Source organism: Primulina tabacum, chromosome 9 (genome assembly GCF_025594145.1).
Source record: "Primulina tabacum isolate GXHZ01 chromosome 9, ASM2559414v2, whole genome shotgun sequence".
Classification (NCBI taxonomy): domain Eukaryota; kingdom Viridiplantae; phylum Streptophyta; class Magnoliopsida; order Lamiales; family Gesneriaceae; genus Primulina; species Primulina tabacum.
Genome location: NC_134558.1, coordinates 41,488,641 through 41,510,653, shown reverse-complemented (window position 1 = coordinate 41,510,653; position 22,013 = coordinate 41,488,641). Strand labels below are relative to the sequence as shown.

Genomic DNA, 22,013 nt, shown 5'->3' with positions numbered 1-22,013 from the left:
AACAACTTGAATACTTGATGATCCATAGCCTCAAATCAAATATAAACAAACACGTTGTTCTGAAATCTGTTTAAAAATGACCTCATTGACCAGCCTCCTGTGAGCTCCTCTTCTCTTCACTGTCTCAGAATCTCGATCTCAACCTCTGACTTGGCGATTAACCATAAATTTACTTGTCTCAATTCGATATTTTACCTCAAAATCACTTCATTTGCTGCGGAGATTTGTAAAAAAAACCATATAGAGACATGAAATTGTCACCCAGAGAAATGGACAAATTGATGCTCCATAATGCTGGAGCATTAGCCCAGAAGCGTTTGGCTCGTGGATTAAGACTCAATCACGCTGAATCTGTTGCTCTTATATCATCTCAGGTATTGCTTTCTTGAAGCTTACCGTCCCGAGGATTTTAAAAATCTTACAACATTGTTTATTTTGTTGGATTGCTCCACGTGTTACACCCATGTTCCGATTTATTGCTGCTTTTATATATGGTTTTCTGATTAATGCCCGGAGTTAACGTTGTTACAATATGATAAATTGATCATGGTCAACGATTTCTATTCATTAATGAAATCCAACGAATTTGATTAAAGCCAATTCTTTTGTAATCAAATATAGTAGAGTAAAAAGAGAAATAGTAAGATATTAGATTTTTTCTTTTTTCACTCTTTTATTTCAAAAGGAGTAAGAGTAAGCATCATCCTTTATATTTTAGAAAAATTCTGCAATAGCATTTCATGGATTCAAGAAATTTAACCTTTTGAAATTATAACTGCTCATACAAATGGGTCAGAATTTTTTTTCTTTTGCTGTGTATCAAAAAACCAAAGACCATGTTTTCCTAGGTGATTTTCTTAATGAATGGTGAATTCAAACAGAGCATTAGCTTGCCTTTGATGTAAACTTTGTTGTTGGCGAATAGATATTGGAATTTGTGCGCAATGGTGATAAGAGTGTTGTGGAGTTGATGGATCTTGGGAGGCAGTTGTTGGGAAGGTAATAGTGTTATATATTTTGTTCTTGTTTTTTCCTTAAGTTCATAGTTTCAGGCAGGCTGCGGATGACCTTGTTCTTAGTCAGAAATATGAATATGAACATGAAATATTCCAGAGCCGCTAATTGTTGATTGTTCGCAAGAAGTTCTATGAATTATAGAAAACAGTGTTCGATGACTGTCGGTAGCAATCAAATAATTTAAAGATTTCTTGTATTTGCAGAAGACAAGTTCTCCCATCTGTTCATTATCTTCTGCATACGGTTCAGGTATTAATCCTGATTGTTTTGAGGAAGTATTCTGTTACCTTTTGCAATTATATTCACTCGGTAACTTATTATATTTTGATAAAGTAAATTTAGCTCATGATTGCACATATAGGTTGAGGGGACTTTTCATGATGGGACAAAGTTGATCACAGTCCATGATCCTATATCAAGTGAAAATGGAAACCTGGAGCTGGCTTTACATGGATCCTTTCTTCCAGGTGATTATCTGGCTAAATGGCCTTTCTTGTGTTTTTATCAACTAATGCCAGGCCATTAGTTCATCCCTTTTAGAAACCAGTATTCTTTAGGCCTAGCAAATTGCCATTGTTCTTCAAAGGACTTAAGTTGAATGGACTAAATTTTTTACTTATTATTTACTCTTTGAGAATAAATTTAATCCAAAATTTGTGTGACAAAACCATGAAAGTTATATCTTTCCATCAGAAGCCTATAGCACATATGTCATAGCAAATATTTTCATTAACTTCTCGTTGTCCTGTTTTCCATCTGTTGAGATGGCAAGAATTGCTCTTCACCTCAAAAAACACGACCTGAAACAACTCAGTACGTAGAATATTATTTAATTGGCTACAGAATCATAATTTGTTATCATTTCTGTTTTTTATGGGGTGGAAACCAATTTTTGTATAATTTGCTATTGAAGTATAATGTTCATTTGGATTGCAGTTCCTTCTGTGGACAGGTTTCCAGAAGTTTCAGATGCTAAAATTCCTGGTGAATTAATAGTTAGGGCAGGCCAAATTTTAATCAACTCTGGAAGAAAATGCATAGTTCTCAAAGTTACTAACACTGGAGACAGGCCAATTCAGGTACTCATTCGTAAAACTTTGTTTCAATTTTTCTCTTCTTGTATATATATTGGCGTCAGCATGCTATATGTTTTACTCAAACTTGGTGTCAGAACAATGCCTAACGTATTGTTTATATGGAACTCGTAGTGTTTTATGAATTAAAATTTAGAGAAGGAAAGCATAATTTTATTAAGAAAGTTTGCGCTTTGGCCAATTAGTTTTTACTCTGCATCCAGACCTTATCTTCAGATTATCAGTCACATTCTTTCTGGGTATGCAACTCCATGGTCACTGGTTATTGATTCAATGTTCCTTTCTCTTCGATAATAGCTTCTATTTTCTTTCCTAATTAATTGATCTGAATTTGTTAACTGATCACATAAATATGTTAGGGCTGTATTTTTTCGATATTTATTTATTTTCATTTCAGGTTGGGAGTCATTATCACTTCATTGAGGTCAATCCATATTTGGTTTTCGATCGGAGGAAAGCATATGGCATGCGGCTAAATATCCCAGCTGGGACAGCTACACGTTTCGAGGTTTAAGTTTTGACCTACTGTATTTTGGACTTAGCAGTTCCATGGACAAAGTTTTCATTTATAAATCAAATCACCATAAATATCTGCTACATCTACAAAATAAAGTTTACAACTTATATTTAATGTATTTCAATTTCAAATTCAATTGTTATATCGAAGTAAAAGTATTTCGGATGATGTTGCCTCAATTCATTTTTTTGGTTTATTAAAATTTAAAATTGGTTTTGTCAGCCAGGGGACTCCAAAAGTGTTACTCTTGTCAGGATTGGAGGTACACAAGTTATTAGGGGAGGAAATAGAATCGTTGATGGTATGGTGGATGAAACCAAAATTACTGAAGTGATGAAAACTGTACATGAAGGAGGATTTGGTGTTCTGGAGGAAACAAATGCCACGTCAGATAGCTCCTCATACATTTTTTTCCAGTTTTTGAATTTGAATCCATTCTCGTGGTTATGAATATGCTGTCTGTGATTTTTCAGAGAAGGTGTCATTGAAGAAGGATCTCCTTTTTCCCATTCAATGCATCGTGAAACCTATGCTAATATGTATGGCCCCACCACTGGCGACAAAATTCGGCTAGGAGACACTGATTTAATTGCAGAAATTGAAAGAGATTCTACTGTGTATGGGGATGAGTGTGTATTTGGTGGTGGAAAAGTTCTGAGAGATGGAATGGGACAGGCTTGTGGATATTGTTCGTTGGATTGTTTAGATACTGTTATCACAAACGCTGTGATAGTTGATTATACTGGAATCTTTAAGGCTGATATAGGCATTAAAGATGGTAATATTGCTTCTCTTGGAAAAGCAGGCAATCCAGATATCATGAATGGAGTCGTGAGCAATATGATAATAGGAGTGAGTCCACGATCCACTTGGACATGTATTTTTTAGGTTTAGTCTATAATTACATTAATTTTTCTGAATAGGTAAATACTGAGGTTATAGCCGGAGAAGGAATGATTGTTACCGCGGGAGCTATAGATTGCCATGTGCATTTTATATGCCCTCAATTGGCATTTGAAGCAATAACAAGTGGTGAGATTTCTCTGACCTTTATTTTTTCTAATTTTATTTATACTGAACATGTTTAAAAAATCATTTACTGATAAAGATGCAAGTCTTTTTTCTTTTTCTTTTTTTAATTTTTTTCCTTCAGTGTGTGTAAAGATGCATGTCTGCTTCACTTTCAGTTCTTATAAAGTGCAGTCAATACAACTTGTTAATATATACTTTTCTTTGCATATTTTTGTTATTAATTATTATTAAATGTGTGTAGGCATCACTACATTGGTGGGAGGTGGTACAGGGCCTGCTGATGGAACGCGTGCTACTACTTGTACACCTGCACCATTTCACATGAAACTAATGTTGCAATCGACAGACAATTTACCCCTCAATTTTGGTTTCACAGGAAAAGTAGGAACTGTGCTCTATGATAAAGTTCACACATTTTACTAGCCTTTCTGATTTCAGCTTCAGTTTGTTGCCGTCCCAACTGAGACTCGTGAGTGTTGATACTGTGTTATCACTCTTTTTGCCTCAAATAGGGAAACACAGCGAAAGCAGAAGGCTTACATGAAGTAATCAAGGCTGGTGCGATTGGATTGAAGCTTCATGAGGACTGGGGAACAACTCCAGCAGCAATTGATAGATGTTTGTCTGTTGCAGAAGAATATGATGTTCAGGTATCTGCTGCTTCATTACGCCAGATTAAGCCTCTTCATGGTTTTTAAATATTTAATTTATGTATGATAAGATTGGATAGGTCAATATCCACACGGACACATTAAATGAATCTGGGTTTGTGGAGCATACTATTGCAGCATTTGAAGGTCGAACTATTCATGCTTACCACAGGTAATAAATTCTACCTCCTTTCTTGGATCCTCTCTAGGTTGTGTATATGTGAGATATTGACATTCACGCAGTGAAGGGGCAGGTGGTGGTCATGCTCCAGATATCATTAAAGTTTGTGGTGTAAAAAATGTTCTCCCCTCGTCAACTAATCCTACACGCCCATTTACTTCCAATACAGTGGATGAGCATCTTGACATGCTTGTAAGTGAATATCCTAAAATACTAATGGACGACTTCACTTGTTGGGTAGTATCTAACCAGAAGAAAAAAGTAGAAATTTATATCCTCGGTATGGTGAAAATACATCCTTCTGCAGATGGTCTGCCATCACCTTGACAAGGACATTAGAGAGGATGTCGCTTTTGCTGAGTCACGAATTCGTGCTGAAACGATAGCTGCAGAAGATATATTGCATGATATGGGTGCAATTAGTATCATATCTTCTGATTCGCAGGCCATGGGTCGTATCGGAGAGGTGGTTTCTCCTCCAACCTTTGGCTTTCTCTAACTTTGTGATGTTTCATTTGCCTTGTCACACTTCCAATGAGAGCAATAGGTGCTCACACCGATCAAACAAGAGATTGCTGCTCACAGTGACAAAATTTAGGGTTTAAAATTTTTTCCATATCAAATTCAACGTTATGAATATTCTTTTTTTGACAGGTAATTTGCAGAACTTGGCAAACCGGTCATAAAATGAAGGTAGTGAGAGGGCCAGTTGACTGCAACCCATCAGAAAATGATAATTTGCGGATCAGGAGATACATTGCAAAGTACACAATCAATCCTGCTATAGCTTGTGGAATTTCTGATTTTGTTGGTTCACTTGAGGTAGAATAACTATAACTTCTAATGTCGTCAATCGTGAAAATGAGTTGAGGCTTCTATAAAGATAGTGTATCCATGTTATCCCAAATATTTTACACATGCTTCTGAAAATTGAAGATATGACTCGGCTACAGGTGGGAAAGTTGGCTGATCTTGTTTTGTGGAAGCCCTCATTCTTTGGTGCTAAGCCAGAAATGGTGATCAAAGGTGGAACTATAGCATGGTCTAACATGGGTGATCCAAATGCAAGCATCCCAACTCCAGAACCGGTAACGATGATGCTACTTAATTCAAAACTTGAGTTGATTTATCAGCGGTATATTTCATCCTCGGCTTATTAAGTTGAATACTCTAGATAGCACTCTCCATCCGATAGAGGTAGTTGCTTTGTAATTTTAGCTTTTTGTGATGCTTTGGGACATAATTATCTGGACACCATTTAATTAATTTGGTAGAAAATGTGTCGCCTTGGTTATCATGTAAATGGATTGAAACCCAAATTAGGCCAAATATGAATATTGTTGATCAGGTTAACAAATACAAGTTATTACAGGTCACCATGAGGCCAATGTTTGGAGCATTTGGCAAAGCTGGGAGTGCTAATTCAATTTCTTTTGTCAGCAAGGTATGGCTTTCTCTTCCTTAGTTTTCTCCTTCTCTATTCTCATGATTGCTTATGTCATATTCGCGCACTGGCACCCTGCATTCACAGGTGGCTCTAGACTCTGGGGTGAAAGAGCTATATGGACTTGATAAACGGGTGGAAGCCGTAGGCAATGTGAGGAAACTCACAAAGCTCGACATGAAGCTCAACGACGCCCTTCCAGACATCACAGTTGATCCAGAGACATACACAGTGACAGCAGATGGAGAGGTTCTTACCTGCACAGCAGCCGACGTTGTTCCGCTCTCTCGGAATTATTTCCTTTTCTAGATCCCTTACAAGCTCCTTCATTTAGGTACTATTGTCATTGGAATAATATGCAAACAACTGCAACATTTGTTGCTGCATTGTCAATGGGGATTGGGCCGTTGTCTTGATACGATTTGAAGACAATTACGAAATTCAATCGAGTGGCTACTGTTGGATCTTCATGAACTACACAAAACTGAAATCCACTTTGTTTAAAAAACCAGACTACCACGCTGTCCTTGCTGCATGTCTCGCCTCCCTGATCCAAATAATTTGGCAATGCTTTGTTCGTCTAAGAACATTCTAAATTCGTTCGAGCACTGCAGTGAGGATAACAACCCAATCTTCGACCAATCAGCTCGATTCGAATACGGGTTTGAGTAGCCCGAATGGTCTCTTGAGCCAAGCTTGAATTTTGATGTCTCGGTCTCAAAGACATCGAGCTCGAGAATGAATGTTTCATTTTATTTTTACTGTTTAAATAGTAGATCCACGAATAGAAAATTTCAAAGAGCTCAATTAACACGTTTTAAGAGAAGTCCACTTGACATCTAAAATTGGTGACCCCTAGTAGGTCCATGTCTTTTTTTACTGCAATATGCCTGTCAACACGAGACGAAAAGTTGGGGGATAAAGTATGTTTAATGGAGCAGTAGTTGGCCGGTGTGTTCTCTCTACTTTTACTTCCCATGCGTTGGATGCTTGGCATTTCCCCAACTCTCTTTTTCTTGTTTATTTTATTTTAGAAATGGATATACAGATTGGTACTCATAATCTTCTCTTTTATATATATATATATATATATTAATAAGAATAACAGATATGTGTTGATCGATATCATCCAATATATAGTCTATACTCGATTATGTGTGCTCGCTCAAGAGTCTTCAGGAGTTGACGGACGGTGGAGTTGTGCTTATTCATGATTTCGTGTGAGAAAGAAATAACCATATAAAATATACTACTAATATCGTTTTTTAAAAATTTAAGTTCCTAAAATATATTATTAAATTCTAAATAAGTGTATTTTTTAACATAGCAACTGAAATAAAGTAAGATATGACAACAAATAGAATAATAATAATAATAATAATAATAATAATACTAGTAGTAGCAGCAGCAGCAGAGAAACAGAGAAGAACTAGTCTCCGCTGTATATTTCCATGGTTTTCCATTTGTGCACCTTGCGTTCTCGTACCTTTGTTCCGGATGAATGATGATGGTGGAGTATTGTGATACATAAAACTAACGGTAGAATAGTATTTTTTTATTTCTTTTTTTCTTATTTATTTTCTTTGAGTTATTTTAAAATTTTGTCAAAATGATAAGATATTAATATTTTTTAGAATATCAAGAAAGAATTGCTGAACTTTTAAAAATATATTTAATTTTTTTTCAAACTATGTAACTAATTCATCTATTTATAAATATTTAATTTCTTCTGACTACTATTCCTGCAAAATAAATGAGAACCAACTGAGAAATCAATAAAATGGTGATCAACAAAACTATGAATGCTCAAATGATAATGCAACATAACAAAGTGGAAGAAAAATATCGACTAAGCAGGATGTGAGACGATCAATAGGTATTCTTGTTTGAAGTCCCAGTAATCAAATAATGACTTTTAAATTCATTCTTTACTGTATTTTTCCCCAAGTGCAAGGTCTAAGTGATTTTACAGGTATGATAAAAGATCAACAAGATGTTGATGATAAAATTCATCATTACCGGAACATAGTGATGAATAACAACTCATGCTATTAGCTTGAGAGAAGCATTGGATATTCGGGTATGAGTTTTTCTTATAAATAAATATTTGCATTATTTGTGAACATGCTTGCAGACTCATGGAAGTACAAAACATATTCAAAATCTAAGAAAAATGAGGTCAAGTATAAACTCAAGCAAGCTATTAAATCAACAAAATTAAACCACAAAGCAAACATTAAATACACAAACCCCATTCACAAATAACACACCGGAGCTTGAGTGCATATATAATGAAGAAGCCAGCAAAGAATTGTGAAATTTCTACTTGCTCCATGAAATGATGAGGCTGGATATGAAGGAGTTTGAAGATGACAATTTTCTTAAAAGTTGGTCGGTGTCACGGCGGTGCTGTCTGCGATGTTGATGGAAAAACGACAAGATGAACACCGTAGAATAGCTGAAGGAGTATAGGCGCACTTGGGTAAGGTGTCGGGTGGCTATTGGAAGTTGGAGAAAGTAAGGGCAACCTTCGTTTTGTGATGATGAAGCATTATCTCATGGCATGAGTTCAAAAGTGACAAGGGGCAATGAAAGGCGAGCCATAGAGGAGAGACCAGGTTCGAATATTTGAAGATATAAAACTTAAGGGATTGAAGGATTGCAAGATATGAGGAGCTTGGATGGAGAAAGAATTATTAAATAAAAGGTACTTTTGGAATCAAAATGTTATACAACTGGTAATTATCTTAATAGAGAATGACTTTATATATATGTATAGCCTATCGGATATATAAATAATATGCAAAATAGTCTATCGGACAAATGACTACGAGGGCATTTGTTTTACCTATTATGCCGAAAAGGCCGTTAGAAGACAAAGCTCATTACAAAACTAGTCGATTTGAGAAGATGGTTGCAAACACGATTGATGAAGTTGATATACGATCCACGATTAATGATTGCGCGGAAGATGAACCAATTGCTTAGAAGAGGTGAACAAAAACCGCAAGAATCATCAGAAGAATGATACATCAATTATCATAATCTCTCATAAAATTCCGACAATTTTATATCATTTTAAATCTCGTTTTTCTAGTTTATTTTATTAATATGTTGTTTTCAATTTATAACAACAATATCAACTTTGTTGTCGTTCATAAATATCTTCTGTGAATTTCATCATATTCCTTGTTTAAATTCATAGTTTTGTGACTTACTGAGAGATGTATAACTAATAATAAAAATCGAGATTCATAACACTTGATTTTAGATATCAGCTCAGTTTCACATTAACTATCCACCCCCAATTTTTTTTAAAGTTTCTTTTATCTAAAATATTTATATACTCACTTCGTGTAATTAAGCTCATCCACCAAAATATTTAACAGAATATTTTTATTTAAATAATTAAATTAGCCCTCGATAACAATTTTTTCATTTTTTTAATAATCTTACAAATAATAATAAATAAATAAAATAAAAACGATAAAAAATACAATATAAATCTTAAATCAATTTACCCAATTATCATATATTTTTTTATCTTCATAATTTTCAAATCTATTACCTCGTTGATGCTATCTTTAAATTATTGTCTTATAGTTTTTTAAGATGTTAACACTTTAATTTTTTTAATATATCACTTCATTTATTTTTATGAAAATAGCAAATTACTAATATGTATTGAAAACATTCACGAGTTTGAAATTATAAAAGTCAAACACAATTTAAAATAGTCAAACTTAATAAATAAATGAATAATTTGTGATTTACATATACATTTTGTACTCCAATTTTTATATTCTCAATTAGATTGTAATTATTAAAATATTATTATTTTTACTCAAACTTAAATATCGTAAAATATGTCATGGATAAAATACATAGAACTTTGATATTATATTTTATCGCTCATTTGTCTAAGCAATTTATTTCAAAAATCGTGGGATCCACTGTCACATACTTATTATAACAACATATCTCGTTCACGCATATTATTTTTAACATTAAAATTCATTATTTATAGAGTATGTATCTTGTGAGACGGTCTCACGAATTTTTATCTGTGAGACGGGTCAACCACACCGATATTCACAATAAAAAGTTAGTTTAGATATTCTATCTCGACCTAATATCCTGGCATGGACATTCATGTATGATAAGCTGCTCCTCTGTCATATGCGAGGTGTCTTTGTTCAAGATTTCGTACTCCTTCAATTTCAAGCGTCGATTCTTATCTTCGGATTTGGACAAGGCAGATTTTGCCTTAATCTCCTCTACTTCGAGTTGTTTTTGTTTCAGATCGACTTCGGACTTCTTCATGCTTGTGTAATTAGTAAACTTTGCGAAAATATTGTTGTAGTTTATTGTCAGATCTTCCATGGTCGATTTTACTCTGTTTTTTCCATTTCTTTTTGTTGTCTTTTGTCCCATTAGACGAGTATCTTCATCATCCAGTTCTGTACTCACCTCTTGGTTAGAGGAGGTGTTGCTTGCTCCTGACTATGAAGTCCTCGTCTTCTTTATGGCCACAAAGTGATCAGCGGACTGTGGAGTAAACATTGGACGGTCTTTGACAATTCTCCACACATGCTCGAGATTGAATGCAACACCATTGTTTTCGGATCGATATTTTTCGTTCGCAAACCTTAATATATCTTCGTCACTGTGAGCATTTCGATATGAACTGTAAACACTATTATAATCTGCGTTGAATCGATATACCTTTTTTTGGATTGTATTGTGCCAATGTGACTGTTCAACATTTGCACTTCTGGTGCTTGAACTTGGGGGACGATTCTCATTATAGTAGCTTGCAACACGTCCCCAAAAAGCATATGTCTTTTGATCATTGTCGATTATTAGATCATCGCTGATAGTGACAAAACTTCTCGCTAAGACCTCATCTTCAACCTTTGTCCAACTTGAACGCTTTCTTGAATCCTCAGTATTTGAAACGATTTTTTTAAATTGACCACCTCAATTGGGGATCCACGATCGGAAAGTTGCGTCTCCGAGACAAAAGTCGGAGTTGCATGTTCATTTGACGTTGGAGATGTGAAAGGCATAACAGTTGTGTGCGGGGTATTATATCCATGAACAAACGACGGCGTGAAATACGGATGACTCATGTTTTGCCAATATTCGGCTGGAAGCGGGTGATATGGACCTCGAGGGGCATAATTCGAATGATTCATAGAATTTCCAAAACCATGGAAATTTTGAAGATTTTGTGGAGGAAACGACATATTTGGAAATGGATTTGAGTATTGATAATTTGGTGGAATTTGTGGATTTTGGGAAGATGAATATTTCTTGCGGGTTGTTCATAGAATTCAAGAAATTTGTAAAATTAGCCAAATAGGCACAATAAAAAGGAAATTTACCTCAACAAGAGGTGTTAAATTGGTGTTATAATGTCTATTTAACATCCTAACATGGTGCTCTTATATGTTATAACTCATTTGTCTATCTTATAACTCATTTGTCTAAGCAATTTATTTCAAAATTAAAGTTTAAATTTTTTATTTTACTAATTAATTTTTTATAATTACTTTTTTGTTCAAAAACATATTAATAATTATTATCAACTTTTATATTTTCTATAAGAAATTATATTTTAAAAAAATTAGTCCTTGATCGAATTTTATGCCCTCTAGACATATGAAGTTCACATTATAGAACAATTTTACGCTCGACTAATATCAGTATAATTTTTTCCCAAATAAGATGCCTAAATAAAAAAATATATTTTATTATATTATTAAGTTTGAGATCCTTAACATAAATATTTTAAAAGACATCAAAATATTTAATTTCATAATTATTTTTTATATCATATTAAAAACATATTTAAGTCATTCATATTTCTCATAAAAAAATTTAAATAAAATTTTCTTTTTAAATCGAACAGTTTTTTTAAATTGAAAATAATCTTTTACTTATCTATATTATTATTATATTATTAAGTGTGAGGACATCATAATAACTACCTAGAGAGGACATCAATTTTTTTTTCCCGTTTTATCCTTATATGATACTAATATTACACTTTTGTTTTTCGTTTTAAATTTCAACGTACAAATTTTTTTTATTTTTTTATTTATCATTCAAATATCAATTTAGTCAACTTTAGTCCATCAATTATCTTTTTCCATAGTCCGCCTTCGTTTCCCCCGCAGTTGCCGTCTCTTCGTCCGGAGCATTTGCATATATAAGAACCAAACCAAGAAACCTAAGAAGCAAAATTCAAAATCAGGAATGGAGACAAAGGGGAAGAAGAAAGAGAGGAGGAATTTAATAGCTTTAACAGGCGCCGCTGCTCTTGTGGCCGTTGCAGTCAACTTTGCTATCGTTGCAGTCAATACCCATTATAAAAATCGCAGGAAAAAAAGTATGTATTGAACGAATGCAATATAAGTTGCGGATATTTGGGTTCAAGAATTATATGTTAGATTGTGGTTCTACTTTAAATGATGAGACACCTGCTGATTTTTAGATGTTTGGAGTTTTCCTGGTGTTTAAAAGTCTGTTCTTGAAAGTTTACGTGTGCTTTTCCGTGTTCCTTTTTAGATGATCCGACTTAAGAGTTGACTTTTTCTGTTTTGAGTTTTCCTTACTGTATTGAAGTTTGTTCTCAGAGATTTATTGGCGCATTAGACCAGTTCTTGAAATGTTATTTCATGGTTGTGCGCAGGTTTTAAATCTTCTGATGTTAATGGCTTCTTTTAGTGTATATGCCGTGAATCGAGTCTGACTTTTTGTTTTTCCTGTAATCTTCTTGGCGTCTAAAAATTTGTTCTCATTGCTTTTTGGGTGTTAAAATCAGTTCTTGAAAATTTACGCAATTTACGTGAATTTTATGAGCATTGTGATGTCCTTGGCTTGTTGTATAATGTAAATTTGGAAGACCGAGTTGGATGTCTTGATCTCTTGAATTTTCTTGGGGTATAAAAGTTTGTTCTCAGAGTTCTTGGAGCATAAAAATCATTTTCGAAAATTTTAGTTTGATTATTTGCGAGTGCTTTTACACTTTTGATGTCGTTGACTTCTTTTTTAGTTTAAATACGGGGATCAAAGCTGATTTATTTGATTTTTGACTTTTCATGATGTATGAAAAGTTTGTTCCATAAAAATCACTTTGCGGAGTTCTTCATTTACACAAATGGGCTGGGTCATTGTACGGTGGCTTTGCAACAATCGATGCTATTAACTTTTAGAAATATGTTTTAGTCTCTAACCCATGTGGTTTTGAACCGGTGAACTGAGGATTCACCAGCATTGTAGTTTTAAAATAATACAAAGACTTCACATTTTTTCCTTTTTTATTTTAAAATTTTTAATTCACAATTCCTCCAAATTTCAGCTGTTCCTGGATCAAATTTTAGGATAAATTTATCTGCCTCTGAAATGCTGCGATTGGCAGATCACATTGTTGCAAAATCTAAGGAAATTCACGATGCAGTTGCTTTAGTTTCACTAGACAAGGTATGGTAACAAGCTTTCTCCTTCAACAACAGGCTCTTTCATTATGTGGATACATTTGTTCAAGTTTTTTGCTGACTGCTGATGGTTTTGCAACTTGCGCTCCTAAACAGAACCAAGTTAGGATTTTTTTCCCTGAAATTAACTAATCTAGTAGATCATTCATTTTCTATCGTATCTGCTGCAACATTTGGAAATGTTGCCGTCTGGTGCCTGAGTATATTTTCCTCTTTGGCCTTTCATTTCTTCACCGTTTTCAGATTTTGAACCACATTTACTTGCTAATTTAAAATGGCATCACAGGTAACTTATGCCAATGCTATTCAACCATTAGCTGAACTAGAAGCACTTCATTTTCCTCTGATACAATCTTGTGTGTTCCCAAAATTGGTATCCGGTTCTGAAGATATTCGTAAGGCTAGTGCTGAAGCTGAGCGGCAAATTGATGCTCATATCTCCACATGCAGGTTTTGCATTATAGATATCTCCACATGCAGGTTTTGCATTATTTTGTCTTTAACAAATTAGTGACTAGCCAATGGTTCTGAATGTATTTTTTTTAAGCTGATCGATCATATGTATTTTAATCTGACTCTTGCCAAAGAAAAGAAAATAGCAACTTATTATACATAACTGTGCAGTAAACTGGTGCAACTTCTCAAACAGCCTTTAGATTACATTTTTACTTCCATAATCCCCTGGCCTGAGTTTAACGTGAAAGTAAAACTACCACTGTTAAACCCCCGTGCATCATATAAATGTTTTTTTGTTACTTTTGAGGGTACAGGCCTGTTCTGGGAACAGAAGTCTGAGAGTGCATAAGTTTTTTTGAAACTTTTGCCGATGGTTATAGGTCATGAATTTTTATTGCTGCTAGGAGAACTTGAATCTTGTAGTTATCCCCTTCCGAAAAGGGAAACTCTATGTTTTTGCTTGATAAGGTGTTACAGATGGCATTTTCAAGATGATTCTCGATCATGAAAAAATGAATAATAGGTTAGAAGTTGATAATATTAGGTTATTCAAAAAAGTAAATGTCGACGCTGTCTTGTGCCGATATTCACGTCTTTGAGGAGTTTAAGTTTTTACAGTGTCCTGCGGATCGATTAAGTCTGGTTTGGAATATATGGACAGTACCAGAATAAACATATTTATGTTTTCAAAAATCATGTTGCGACTCCATTTTAGTAGCATTGTTATTTTGTAACTGAATCCTAACATCAGTCGCTTCCATGCCATTCATGTAGTAAGCGCGAAGATGTTTACCGTGTTGTCAGAACTTTCGCAGCACAAGGGAAATGGCAGAGCCCTGAAGTTAAACGCTTTGTTCAGTATTTGGTATGAACCAGTAAGCAAATTATTTATGGTCCTGATGCAGCTTTCTTGATATTTTTCTTGTTTATCTTCTTTACATCTGTATGTTTATTTTATTGATAGTTATCTCATTTGATGGAGTTTTGTCTGATTGTTTTTAGCAAAATGTAGATATTTATCTATTGTATCAAGATGCAATGATTAATTGGTAGTTACTGTGAATCGGTGACATTCTATTTTTATATCATATTTATTATTTCAGGTGGCCTTTAGATTGAAACATTTCATTTGAGGAAAAAATTTGGATTTCTGGATTTGAAATGACTTCAATATTTGAAGATTTGAAAATTCTTGTTCTGGTTAAAATTTAAAAATAACTTAAAACTGAAGTCTGGATTTGAAAATCACCTTAACAATTTTGGTGGATTGGTAAAAAGGGTTTGAATAAAAAGGCACCAAATTCTTCATTCAAACACGTCGTTAAAGAATTTAAAGTGTGTGTACTATTTTATTTACATTTTATGTCGTCCCTCTATTATTCTTGTTTCTTTGTGGATTAGTCTTCCTTATTTAACTACCTCTCTTTCACAGAAGGTATAAAGAATTCCATCTTAGACGTCTGGTGCGTCTGGTTTGGATCAAACTGTTTGTCAGTCAAATCTTTATTTTTCAAAATTTAGTGACAGGTTCGAGACTTTGAACGGAATGGATTAAATCTTACATCCACGAAGAGGGAGGAATTACAGCGGCTGAGGACGCAAATAGATGAGCTAAGTTTGCGATACATCAAAAATATAAATGATGACAATTCATTTATTCTTCTCCATGAAATGGAGCTAGTTGGTTTACCTCCAGATTTTCTTAAGGTTCGGGATCCTTCCTTTCATACTATCAAGTTCTTTTGATATTTTCAATTTGAATTTGAATCAATTAGTACTGCTTGGCCTTTTTTCCCTTCATCAGTATCATTGAATGTCCTTCGGAGGTTACGATTATTAGTTTGGCCAGAAGATAGTTGGAAATTAAACAGTACCAAAGACCATATAATCTATTCATAAGAATGTTTGTTAATAAAGTAATCGATAGCATACAAACTCTTTTATGCATTTCTTGATTCTAAATTAGGTTGTTTAGATGTGCTTGTCGGGTTAGTTTACCTTCCTTTCTGTGGTCACACTGTGACAGTGAAATTCGTGTATGTTTTATTTGCAGACTTTGGACAAAGCTGAAAATGGTAAATTCAAGATCATGCTGAGAAGCCATCATGTTGCACCCATCCTGGATTTATGCAAGGTGATTTTTTTTTTGAGAAAGAGCATGCACAGCTGTTGCTAATTACTTTGACATTATTTTGCTGTCATATCCGTGAAGTACACAATTACGACCAACTCTAGTTTCTTTTATGATTTATGAATCAAATGGCTACTCATGCAGCCTAAAAAATTGTGAATCAGCAAGTACAAAACCATTCTCTGATTGGTTGCCAGGTTGGAAAAAGTTGGATATTTGTTTTCTGTTGTCGAGGGAGACAAGAAATACCATGATCTACTTACTAGTAATAGTTAAAAATGTATGTTATCTATGTACAGAGATATTGGTCGTCAAGAATTTACATGATACAAAACTCAAAACTTGAAAAAGTTTAGCTTATAGCTAAACATTCAAAGACCAACTAAGCAGTTCGATGTTTTCTACCATTGCTTACTCTACCCACCCCCATGTTTTGTTTTCAGTTTTGTTATATGTATGTTTTAACTGTTAACGCTTCACAAATTTGTAAATTTTAAGGTGGGGTCAACCAGGAAGTCGGTAGCTATTGCTTATGGCCAGAGATGTGAAGTCAATCTCCCCGTATTGGAAAAGCTGGTATTTTGTAATTTTATTATTATTCAATCTGTACATATAAATGTTGTCCACGGTCACTGAAATTCCTCTGCACACGTGTTCATTTGCTACCACTCGTCAAAGTTTTATCAATAAATGATTGTCTGACAATATCTGATGATGGTTTAGTTGCCAGGATTGCGAAAAAGTTGAATTATTTTGATAATTTTGATTTTGTTTTTAATTGCCCAGTCTTTGCACCTAATTTACAATTGTTATTCACGAAATATCGTGCATATGAGGATTTTTTAATTGTATATCTCTGAAGTGGGTATTATTTGGAAAATATATTCCAGACTGTTTAAAACCAATGAAATACATATCATTGTTGGCAATGTTGTAAACAGCGGGAGGCGGTGGCGAGGCGGTCGGCCACCTAGGCGGTTGAATTTTTTAAGTAATTTGTTTGTAGATAATCATATATAATTATACATTATAATCACAAATATTCATCATTTTTTAATGTAAGATGTGTAATCAAATAATATTTAAATATAAAGAAGCTTCATACAATATAATCATCTAGATAATATGCAAATAATTATATAAATGCAAACTAACAAAATAGTTAATAAATATTCAGCATCAAATTAATGTTATTATGCTAACAATTACTTTTACCAAAAAATTAAGTTTAAATTTCAAAGTTTCAATCTATCATTAGAACAAGTATCAGACTAAATATAACTAATCTTCTAAATCACCTACATATGCACAATCAACTACATTCATAATCCTCTTATCATCGGACTCAAAATCAACATTTTCTTCATTCTCCTCCTCCGATGTATTTAAATATTCGTCAAGTTCTCTAATGGGATGTTCCTTGCACTCCTCCTTGGTTGTAACACTTCATCCGCTCCCAAGGCCTCCGCTATCATTCTCCAAGTAAGTCCTAAGGCAGGCGACGGCGGTGGCGGACAGTTTATGTGGTGGGCTTAGTCATAGTTATCAATAGCCCTCGTAGCGTTCGCTATAGCGAATAGCGTGGCGAAGTGACATCACATCGCAACAAACCGTTACATGCCATGGACTTTGCAATATCGTTCGCCATCCTTGCTATTGGCGCTATAGCGACAATCGCGATATCTGAAATGGTGGCGCTATTTCAAAGCGAAGCTACATGTTTATTTTCTGTCCTTTTTTTCTTCTAATTTTGGTTTTTTTGGCATGTACTTAGTTAGGTTTTTGCAGGAAATTATATTTTTCTGCATTTCTTGCTTTATTTTTTTTGTCTTCTATGATATTTCAATGAAAAAACTTAAAATAATTTCAGGTTTTAGTATTTTACAATTAAAGTTGATGGAATATTATGCTGGAAATTAAGGTTTTTGAATTGATGTTACTATATGCTATATATTATATAAATATACTTGTGGCGTTTTACTTTCAAATAACTCTCGCTACGTTATTTACTATGCGCTATAGCCACGGGCAACCGTTGCGCTACACTATGCGCGATTGACAACTATGGCTTTAGTGGTTGATTGTGAGGAGTGAGAACCAAAAGTTGAAAAAAAGAAAGTGGGGTGTGATTTAAATAACTAGGATTTTGAGTTTTAAAATTAGTTGATGTTGACTAGGTTTTTAAAATTTGTTGACTACAACTTAAAAATGTTGATTGCCTCACTTGGCCGCCTGCTCGCCGCCTCCACCCGCCTCGACTGCCTGCTCGTCGCCCTCGACCGCCTGCCCACCGCAGCATAGCTTGGACCGCCTAAAACAGCCGTCTCATGCGTAGGCGGGGCAGTCGAGGGCCGCCTCGATCTCCATTTAGAACACTGATTGTTGGCAATGAAAGTGCTTTTTAATGTTATGTTTACTTAAGAGTCCTTGGGATTAAACGCACTTAATTCACATCATCATTCATAAGTATTGGGCCGAGGCGATATGCTGTCACTTGGTATTAAAAAAGTTACCAACTTAACACACATCATTATTCGTAAAACTTGGCATTATTGTCTCTTTTTTTTTACCTGGAACAAAAGTTTCTTAATACAAGATATTTTGAATCTCTTCATTGCTCATAATTTCATTGAGTGCTCTATCACGAGATTTTGTATTTCTCGTTTACATAAGCCAATTTACATTTACCCTCTCTATTGTACCTCCAGATCCAGTTGAGGCATAAACTTGCCAGGTTACTTGGCTATGCGAACTATGCAGAGTATGCCATTGATATTAGAATGGCAAGCTCATCGACAAAGGTTTGTGATGATAAAAATAACTGTTTTTTGACCTTATATTCAGTTGGTTGTTGATTATTCAAGTCCACCTAGAAGTGCCATCAGAAGTTTCTGTTCATGGGTCAAGTAGCTGACCTGTTCTTTTAGATGTTTTAATTTAATTTAATTTATTTAATGAATGCTTTTTTTGGAGTTTCTTGTCTTTCATGCTTCATACACTATGCTTTTTTAACGATTAATATCATACACACATTGTGTTATTATTACAATCTCGCATCTGTTTTCTTCAGGTGTTCGAGTTCTTAGAGAAAATATCTACAAGCTTAACTGATTTGGCCTCAAAGGAACTTTCTCTGTTAAAAGAATTGAAGGTTCGTCGTGCTTAATTTCTTTTGTGAAAACTCATCTTCTTAAACATGGCTGTAAGTGTTTTAAGGCTTAGTATGCTTGTAATTTAGAGAAAAGAGGAGGGTGAACTTTCATTTGGAATTGAGGACCTACAGTACTATGTAAAGAGGGTCAAAGAACAGCAATTTGATGTGGATTTTGAAGTTATTAAACAGTACTTCCCCGTTGGTTTAGTTTTATCAGGAATCTTTAAAATCTGCCAGGACCTTTTTGGTAAATATTTTACAACCTTTACTAAATTGTGAATATTTGTTGACTCATTTTCGTCCCATGACTCACAATCTTCCAATTTTCTCCTTGACGCAGGCTTAAGATTTGAGGAAGTAGCAGACGCAGACACAGATGTTTGGCATCAAGACGTGCAACTTTTTTCAGTTTTTGATTTGAGCTCTGGTGAACTACTGGGTTATTTCTATCTCGATTTGTATTCCAGGTATGAACCAGCTGGATACCCGTGAATCAGTATTTCCTTTTGATCACCTAAATTGAACTTTATGTTGTATTTGTGGCAGGAAAGGAAAATACAGCCACACTTGTGTCGTATCTCTTCAGAATGGTTCAAATATTAAGAATGCAAGACAGGTAATTGATTATATCGATATTCTCATTGTTTCACATTTATTTCCAATCTTAATTTTTTACTGATTAGTTACGGAATCCCTAAAATCAGCGTGCCGATATTTTTTTAATCAACATTCACTTTATCTTTCTTTTCGGAGATCTTAGTTCAAAGCCACTGCAAAGAATTTCATCCTGATGGTTATGGGGTTCTTTCACACATTTTCCTTATATTTCATTGTATTTTCCAGATTCCCGTGGCTGTATTAATTTCTCAGTTGCAGAAGGAAGTTAACGGACACTCCACCTTGCTGCGATTCTCCGAAGTAGTGAACTTATTCCATGAGTTTGGTCATGTGGTATGTTTTTTAAAAATTAAGCTTGGATTCTCCGGAATATAGTTCTGTAACTCTCTTAATGTCAATGCCACGAGTCCATGAGACATTGCGTTCTCAAGTTTATTACAACGATACAGTTTCTGTATTCTTGGCTTGATAAATGCATCTCTTTTCTTTACGAGAAAATTAAGGCTCGGGTAAAGTCTTCAAGCATTAAATATTTAATTTTTGTAATCTATTTTGGGTTGCGATTTTTATCTTAAATGTTGGGCCACTGGTTTAGTCCCAGTTCATGTGATTTTATTCCAACATCAAATATATTATACGTGATAACAGAAATTCTTGATTAGTAACCCGATTCTGATGATTTAGGTCCATCATATTTGCAATCGTGCCCCCTTTGCTAGATTTTCTGGCTTACTAGTGGATCCTGACCTTGTGGAGATTCCTTCCCTCGTATTGGAACACTGGTTTGTCTTCTATCTTTTGTGTTAATAGCTGAATAAAAATAGATTTAAACTTATGGTATACTTCTGTATTTTTGCTAGGTGTTATGAAAACAGCTTTCTTAAAATGGTCTCTGGTTTCCATCAGGTATTCTAGATATAATTTATGGTTTCTTACAGTTCACCTACATAAGTTTAAGCTATAGTTTGAATCTTTTGTTACGTCTGAATGTGACATTAACTTTTGGCTTTCAGGATATCACGAAGCCAATTGATGATGATTTATGTAGATTGCTTGAAAGATGTAGATTTTCATTCTCAGCGATCAAACTGAAACAAGAGATTGTTTATTGTAAGTTTTAATGTGTATTTTCATGGGAACAAGCAACTGTCTCTTTCGAGCTTCAAATTCTTGAAGTTCCCTTGTTTGATATGATGAGCTGGTGCGTTGCATTTTCAGGTCTTTTTGATCAGATCATACATTCCGTGGAAAATGTAGACATGCTTGGGCTGTTGAATCATCTTCATTCAAAGGTATATTCTCTGATTCTCTGCAGAAGCTGTCAAGCCACCCCTAATGTGGACGAGAAATTGTCGGAGTAATAACAACTACATGTATATAGCTGTTTACATGGCATGCCGATTGAAATGTGTTGTTTGCCTATCGTATCTTTTTGAGTTGCACCCACGTGATCAACTATATTTTTTTGGTATGGAGACAAATGGTTGATCTAGTTAGCAGGCTGCCACTGATATAGCTGTCTTGTAATGGCAGTTCATGTTAGGATTGCCAATGTTAGAAGGAACAAACCCAGCATCATGCTTTCCTCGTACAGTCATTGGCTACGAAGCCACTTGTTACAGTCGGATATGGAGTGAGGTTGGAGTCCCTCCCCGGTCATATTATAGCATATCTTGATACCAGATATTTTAAATTGGGTGTCGTTGGATGTCTGGTAACAGGTTTTTGCGGCCGATATTTTTGCCACAAAGTTCCGTGATGACATATTTAACCAAAATGCTGGGATGCAGTTCCGGAAGAAGGTAACTGCCCGTAGTGTAGTCTGTTTTGTGGACATGAAACCTAAAGAAATCACATCTAACTGTCAACCAATATCATCGTATTGTTCTTGGTTAAGTTTCGACGGCATACGTTTGTTTTTGGCAGGTATTATGTGCAGGTGGTGCAAAAGACCCATTGGAGATGTTGACAGATTTTCTTGGAAGGGAGCCTTCGTTACAAGCTTTCATAGACAGCAAAAATCATTAAATACAGCCGGGTGGCATCAAAGTGGGACTGTCTCGAGTTCGAGATCCAACAATGATGTATATTCAAACTGTTCAGTGACCGACAAAGATAATGGGTTTTAATTTGAAAATGAATTGCTATTTCTTATTATTATTCTGTTTCAAAGTAGTTTGTTTTTTCTTAATCATAGAAGAAAATCAAACTTAATAT

General features: G+C 34.6%; 2 protein-coding genes across 3 annotated transcripts; both read left to right on the top strand.

Moving 5' to 3' along the window:
• The first annotated feature begins 46 nt into the window (after positions 1-46).
• On the top strand, positions 47-6,405 carry LOC142556356 (urease). The gene is made up of 18 exons (XM_075667814.1): positions 47-374; positions 926-999; positions 1,221-1,266; positions 1,379-1,484; positions 1,954-2,096; positions 2,509-2,619; positions 2,851-3,014; positions 3,102-3,480; positions 3,552-3,660; positions 3,902-4,041; positions 4,173-4,310; positions 4,391-4,482; positions 4,554-4,683; positions 4,799-4,957; positions 5,146-5,313; positions 5,445-5,579; positions 5,864-5,935; positions 6,023-6,405. Exons 1-18 carry the CDS (start codon positions 249-251, stop codon positions 6,242-6,244), a joined length of 2,514 nt encoding a protein of 837 aa, XP_075523929.1. The 5' UTR covers positions 47-248; the 3' UTR covers positions 6,245-6,405.
• A 5,675-nt stretch (positions 6,406-12,080) lies between these two features.
• LOC142556353 (putative thimet oligopeptidase) lies at positions 12,081-21,937 on the top strand. Of its 2 annotated transcripts, none has more exons than XM_075667810.1 (20): positions 12,081-12,329; positions 13,302-13,423; positions 13,724-13,887; positions 14,668-14,758; positions 15,421-15,600; positions 15,947-16,027; positions 16,523-16,600; positions 18,733-18,825; positions 19,095-19,175; positions 19,263-19,425; positions 19,519-19,645; positions 19,725-19,794; positions 20,022-20,129; positions 20,481-20,578; positions 20,657-20,702; positions 20,810-20,906; positions 21,015-21,088; positions 21,330-21,434; positions 21,518-21,598; positions 21,723-21,937. In XM_075667810.1, exons 1-20 carry the CDS (start codon positions 12,197-12,199, stop codon positions 21,822-21,824), a joined length of 2,094 nt encoding a protein of 697 aa, XP_075523925.1. In that variant the 5' UTR covers positions 12,081-12,196; the 3' UTR covers positions 21,825-21,937. The 2 variants fall into 2 exon arrangements, with proteins under 2 accessions (XP_075523925.1, XP_075523924.1); XM_075667809.1 differs by having other exon boundaries at positions 13,724-13,917.
• Positions 21,938-22,013: the final 76 nt, after the last annotated feature.

What these genes read in the sequence shown, in the direction of transcription:
- LOC142556356 (XM_075667814.1), top strand. Translation starts at nt 249, where the DNA reads ATGAAATTGTCACCCAGAGAAATGGACAAATTGATGCTCCATAATGCT. An exon ending in CCATGGGTCGTATCGGAGAG is followed by an intron (nt 4,958 to 5,145) that starts GTGGTTTCTCCT and finishes TTTTTTTGACAG; the next exon opens with GTAATTTGCAGAACTTGGCA. An exon ending in ATTTTGTTGGTTCACTTGAG is followed by an intron (nt 5,314 to 5,444) that starts GTAGAATAACTA and finishes ACTCGGCTACAG; the next exon opens with GTGGGAAAGTTGGCTGATCT.
- LOC142556353 (XM_075667809.1), top strand. Translation starts at nt 12,197, where the DNA reads ATGGAGACAAAGGGGAAGAAGAAAGAGAGGAGGAATTTAATAGCTTTA. An exon ending in TAAAAATCGCAGGAAAAAAA is followed by an intron (nt 12,330 to 13,301) that starts GTATGTATTGAA and finishes TCCAAATTTCAG; the next exon opens with CTGTTCCTGGATCAAATTTT. An exon ending in CTCTGTTAAAAGAATTGAAG is followed by an intron (nt 19,176 to 19,262) that starts GTTCGTCGTGCT and finishes CTTGTAATTTAG; the next exon opens with AGAAAAGAGGAGGGTGAACT.